General features: G+C 46.4%; 1 protein-coding gene across 1 annotated transcript in view; it reads left to right on the top strand.

Annotated features, from left to right (window-relative positions):
• The window catches only part of LOC105308298 (probable threonine--tRNA ligase 2, cytoplasmic), a 44188-nt gene that overhangs the window by 3509 nt on the left and 34625 nt on the right, over positions 1-6054 (top strand). Inside the window, exons 4-6 of the mRNA XM_023525474.1 lie at positions 587-642; positions 1242-1438; positions 5595-5724. Of these exons, the coding sequence (XP_023381242.1) occupies positions 587-642; positions 1242-1438; positions 5595-5724 (383 nt within the window). The remainder of the gene's footprint in view (positions 1-586; positions 643-1241; positions 1439-5594; positions 5725-6054) is intronic.

Raw genomic sequence — 6054 nt, 5'->3', positions numbered from 1 at the left:
TCAGGCTCCGCCCTGCGGCACCAGAGAGCGCCCTGGACCCCCTGGGCCCACTACCTTTCCAGCAAACGCGGGGTGACCTCACGGTGCAAATTGCTCAGCTCTTACAGTAAATCGCCTGCCCCACGTTTTCTCCAGTAGCAGAAATAACACTTTCCATTGTTTAGAAACAACGCTGGAGTGTTTAAAGCGCACCAGCCGTTCCTTAGGCAGGAAGACCAAGAGCTCCATATGTAAACCGTTCCCTGTAACGATGGCCGGTTCTGAGCTAGTTAGGACAAGGGGGGGAAACTTGACATTAAATATATTAAATGTATTTACCTTTTAGATATGTTGCATATGGTAAAGTATAAGAAATTTCTTAGCAACAGTGTATGGAAATGCTGACAGGAAGGACTGAACTTCAGAAAACCGGTTGCCCACTGAGGGGGTTGTAAGTGGTGGTCAGGAAGGCCCAGCCATGAGCCTCTAAACGTGGGACACTGGCTGCCTGCTGGCATGTCCCCTCCTCAGGTTTCTGGTGCATTGCTCTTTCTCGTCATTGGTATAAGTTGCTTATAATTTATCTTTATTTCTCAGCCTCCTTCTATTCAAAACCAAGAAAAAGATATCAAGAAAGAGGAAGAAAGGGAGCCTGACGGTCGGGTACGTTTTTGCTAATGGAAATGATCTAAAATACTACCTATAATCGAACTATGCTTATATAGTCAATTACCAAGGGTTTTTAAATGAAAACAATTATTAATTAAATTCTTTGGGGCACAGTAGCATATTTAAAACTCTGCAGCCTTAGATACAAGATGTCTTAACCTAGAGATGAGCCAGCCACAGAGCTATAAAGTGCTCCTTAGTTTACAAAAGTTGAGATGATGCAGCTTTTCCTTCGTGTTCAGTAAACCGGCTGCTGTGCTTTTTCCGTATAAATCACTGAGACAGCCTGAGAGTGTTTATCGAGCGTCAGCGTTCGGTAGGCAGGTGCACAGGAGGCCTCCATGGCCTCAGAGGGACCAGTCTGGGTGAGGAGTTCAGACAAAAGCAGGAGACAGTAAAGTAAGGTAGTGTGCAAATGAGTGCTGGATCGTGCGACTCTGCGTGTGTGTGTGTGTGTGTTACACGTGAGAGAGGCAGCGGCGTGGGGGGGTGTAGCCACGGACGGTGACCTATGCCGTACTGAGAAGGGGCGGAAGTTATTTCCTGCTGAGCAGTTCGTATATGTTAACCTCAGGGTATTTAATGATTTTCAGGTGAAAAATCAACCAAATTTCATAAAAGAAAGATTGAAGCTTTTTGAAATGTTGAAGAAAGACCATCAGCTGTCATTTGCCACCTACGAAAAGAAGGGGGACGTGGGCGGCGCAATCACAGTCCGAGTGGCCGGCGGGGAGGCGGTGGCCGGGGAAGTCTGGATAACCACGCCGTACCACGTGGCTGCTGGCCTCAGGTGAGCCAGATTTTGGAGCGGGTGTTCGGTATAAAGCATCGTACCCGAGCGTGGTGAAAATGTGTTCTTGGAGATTACTAAAATCTTGTCTTCTGACTCATTGAATGAATTACATGTTAATCACTGCATTTTCTCCCTCTGGCTTCTAAAGAGGCCGTTTAAATAAGTGATCGAATATCAGAACACCGTCTCCTCTTTCAAAGGTCCAAGTTTTAAAGTTCTAATAAAAACGTATAGTAGAGAAAAATGTATAATCCTTGACAGGCCCCATTACATTGCCTTTGTTTATTATCAAGGTTTTTCCATAAGTTTTTACAGGTCTTTCGCTGGACGAGGGGTCAGGAAGCTTAACTCCAAGCCATTGTCCCACCGGTAACTAACCGTGGGTGGTTCTATGAACTGACTCAGGCAGATCCTTGTGGCATTCCAAGCTTGTTTTCTTACCTGTTCAGTGGAAATAATTATACTTTACCATTTACCTTATGAGGCTGTAACGGCTAAATGAAATACCGTACGTGAAAAATACTCTGAAAATTACAGTGTCTCTAGAAATGTACAATCTATTAACTATAGATGGAAGATGTATGTGTCACAGTTATCATCGGCCTGGAATGAGCACTTTGACCTTCCTCCAAATCGGACGCATTACTGAAGTTTTGTTGTTTTGACTAATGTTACTTCCTAGCATTAAACGCAGTTCTATAGAGCTACGGCACGAAACTGCCACGTGAATAAACTATTTGAAAACCAAACTTTTGCGACAATTGAAATCCTCAGCTATCCTTGGAAAGCTATGATTAGTATTATATTTCTATTCTTCCTATCACATTACGTACCCTGAAGACCCCTCCCAACCCGTTGCCACATTTCCCAGGAGAGATGGATAGAAAAACGGGTTTTTGGCAAAAATAGGTTTATGTTAACTCACGAAGAGTCAGGTTGCAAGTTTAGCATGTTAAAGACCGAAGTCCCGCATCGGAGACACCTGTTCAGGGTTGGGAAACCAAGTTCTTCATTGTACACTTATTGCTATGTGGTTCTGCAGGGTTCCAATTTAAAAACTCTGCCCACAAGTTTAATGACAGGTTGCAGGAGCGTCTACAAAGTAAAATCGTCCAGGACGAAAGGACGGGCAAAGCTGTAGCAGGCAAAGCAGATGACGAAAAAGCGATGGTCATCATTTTACCGTCAGACAGCAGAATTCAGGGCCAAAATCACGGAAACTGAGGCTTGTTTAAAAACAGATGAGCAGTATAATCCGTGCTGACTGTTTGTCATGAACCTTTATGAGTTAATTAACACAGCCTCTAATAAGAAATAGGGAATGGCAGAAAACTGAGCGGTAGACTTTAACATGTTCTTCTCAGCTGACAGATCAAATAGATACAAATTAAGATCGTCTGTGTCTGGGTACGAACACGGGGGCAGACGCCACGGCTCTCCCTGTCTGCCGGCGAACACGCGCCTACATGGCCATGCTTTCGGCTCCACAGAATCTTAATAAAACGCAGAAGCACACAGGTCACATTCTGTGAGTAAAATGAAACCAGTTACGAACTCAGCGACCAGATCACATAAGAGCAAAACGAAAATAAACAATAAAATTTGGAAATTGGAAAAAACTCTTCAAAATAACTCAGGTGAAAAGAAGGAAAAACAAGCACAGAAATCTTAGAAAGTATTTCCGATGAGGAGAACGCATTTCCGAATCTGCAGACCACATCCGGAGCGGCGATCAGAAAGTTCGCGGCGGCGGAGGCTGTTCTTTTCGAATAAGAAGGAATAAAAAGAAGCAGAGTTCAACTCGGGCGGTTAGCAGAACGATTAAACGAGGAGGAAACTCTGAACAAGTGAATTAGGAAACAGTGTTAACTGAGAAACTTAGAATAAATAAGGGTCCGGTGAGGTGACGATATAAAATAACGTTTATAAGCATTAGGTTTATTAAGTTATACTGCTCTTTCCTTGGTGAACAGAGTTGATCGCATAGATGATAATTCGGTTCCGATGAAGCCTGTCTAAGCATAACACGCGGGGCAGAAATCATTAAAGAAAAGATGACAGTCAGACTACACAGAGATGAAATGGGAAAAATGACTATGCGTAAAGGATACAAAAACGGGAATGAGAGATGGAAAAAATGTACCATATAAAACGATTGCTCTCTGTTTTTCATATTAATAAGAAAAAAGATGAAACTTCTGTAGAGAAAAAGACGATCTTAGAAATACACGTTAAAATAATTATATCATCTATTGATTTGTCAAAGAGGTCTGAATAATAGTTAATATTGATGCCACTTTGGGGAAGTGGCTCTGCTGGAGGGAGGGTGACTGGGTGCGGTCTCTTTCAAGCTTTTTAAGCCTTAAAAACGTGGAAACTAATCCTCGGACCCAGTAACTCTGTAAATAGCCGTTCATCCTAAGCAATGCCTCAGTAGAAAAAGTTGGTGAAGGACAGTTTCTGTAGTTCATGAAAGACTAGTTCTCAGAATGTGGTCCCCAAACGGGTAGCATTAGCGTCCCCAGAACTCGTTAGACGAGCAGGTTCTTAGGCCCGGTCCCACAGCCCCGAGTCAGTTAGCGACCTGATTTATGACAGGGGCTTCTGGTACAAGCTAAGGTTTCAGAACCGTGGAGTGAACGAAATCGCTGCAGAAAGAGACCTCCGAAGTTAGTGGCTTCGATGAGGTCGACAGCACATGACCAGTCCAGGCCGGTGGACGTCTCTGGTCCACGCAGTCCTTTATGGACCCAGGCGCCTTCCGTCCTGATCATCTGCCATCCCGTAGTCGGGTTCGTCCACATCTAGGGGTGGAAACTGGGTCCCCTCCATGGGCCCGCCCGTGGGCGGGGGCGGGGGAGGAGCAGCCGGGTCCCCTCCTGGACAGGGGGAGGAGCAGCTGGGGAGCAGTGTTACTTTGAGCCAGGACCCCAGAGCCACACGCTTTAGTTTCCACTTACATCCCATTAGCCCACATTTAGTCACGTGGCCACCCCAGCTGCAGGAGAAACCGGAAGCGTAGCTCCTGCTGACCGGCCACGTGTCCAGCTAAAGCATCGTCGCCGTGGGGGAGACGAAGCATGGGTTAGGGGACAACAGTGCGCGCCTCTGACACCCACATAGCTGTGAGCACCCTTCGTGCCTCATACCACCCACTCGCTCCCTTCCCAGGTGAGACAGGTCCCAGCAGTTGGAAGGCTGGATTTGCCAGTCGGGCACAGCAGCCCGAGCCACACGTGTCACCGCGGGGGAACGAGCACGAGGTGGTAGCGATGGGAAAATGCGCGTGGCGGACAGGGGACAGGTGCCCAGAAGCCGCCAGCCCCGGCTGCGGTGGCCGCGATCCTTACGGCTTCGCGCGCGTGTCAGTGCTTTCCAGAGTCTTCTCCTCACGTGCCACTTTCGTCGAATTTCAGACAACAGTAAACGTTACTGAAAACACATACGCACCTCAGTAGAAAACAGGCAGAGGACAGGGACGGTTCGTAAGAGTAAAGATGGCCAAGAAGCATTTACAATAATCAGTCATCCAATCGAGTAATAATTTTCAACATCACGCTGGCAAAAATTGTCAAACTCTCTCGGGAAGCGTGGAAGCGGTACCCTCAGACCGTATTGATCAGGAGCCTTCCAGAAGCGCGTGTCCTGCAACCTGGCGGTTCTACTTCCGAGGGCTCGTTCCCAGGACACGGTCGCAGACGACGGAGCCGCCTGCGCACAGGTGTCCGTGCAGCCGGCTCCGGGACCCGAGGCGGGCACGTGACCCAAGTGCAGGAGGGAAGCTCGCTGGCTAGAGGAAGACCATCCTTCTAGACTCGTGGAAGGCCATCCGATGGCGGGGCGGTGGAAAGCAGGCGACGGAATCATTTTGACAACGACATGAAAAACAACGTGCACCGCGGTATCATGAGCATCTGTCTCCGGGTGACGAGATGTATGTGTGATCTTTATTCCTTTTCTCTCTAAGTTCTTGACAGTGAATGTGCACTATCGCTTTTGCGCGTAAATGTTACAGAATGAAAAGCATGTGTCCCGTTAGCTAACACTTGTACTTTCTAACCCCTTAAAAAGAGAAATAAACCCTGTAAGTTATTTTACTCTCTTGTTTTAACGAGTCGTCGCGGCATGTGATAAGTGGCTTTTCTCTCTCTAGTCGAGAACTGGCCGAAAGCACCGTGATAGCCAAAGTCAACGGTGAATTGTGGGACTTGGACCGGCCGCTGGAAGGGGACTGCACGCTCGAGCTGCTCACGTTTGATGACGAGGAAGCCCAAGCTGTGAGTATTTAAGGACCGGCAACCGATCTTCGGGGATTTATGCCATAAACTGCATTATGTGCGAAGCCACATATCGGAGTCATGAACGATGAGTTTTGTGGCCTTCTAAGATTCAACATATGTATGTTGGTGTTTAGTAAATATTTAGTAAGTTTTTATGGAACGAGTATGTACAAATATCAGGGTTTTTTTAAGTGGCTTCTAGTTATCGTTTCTCAAAGTAATCATTTCCTTGAGTTAGAGTGCTTTCATGATTAAATCAAGGTGTGTTTGAAATGAATTTAAATAGACTCTTAAACATGGATTAACTTTATCATTTAATGTGTGTAGGAAGAT

This window comes from Pteropus vampyrus, unplaced genomic scaffold (genome assembly GCF_000151845.1).
Source record: "Pteropus vampyrus isolate Shadow unplaced genomic scaffold, Pvam_2.0 Scaffold564, whole genome shotgun sequence".
In the NCBI taxonomy this organism is placed as follows: domain Eukaryota; kingdom Metazoa; phylum Chordata; class Mammalia; order Chiroptera; family Pteropodidae; genus Pteropus; species Pteropus vampyrus.
This window is presented reverse-complemented; position numbering and strand designations above follow the sequence as displayed.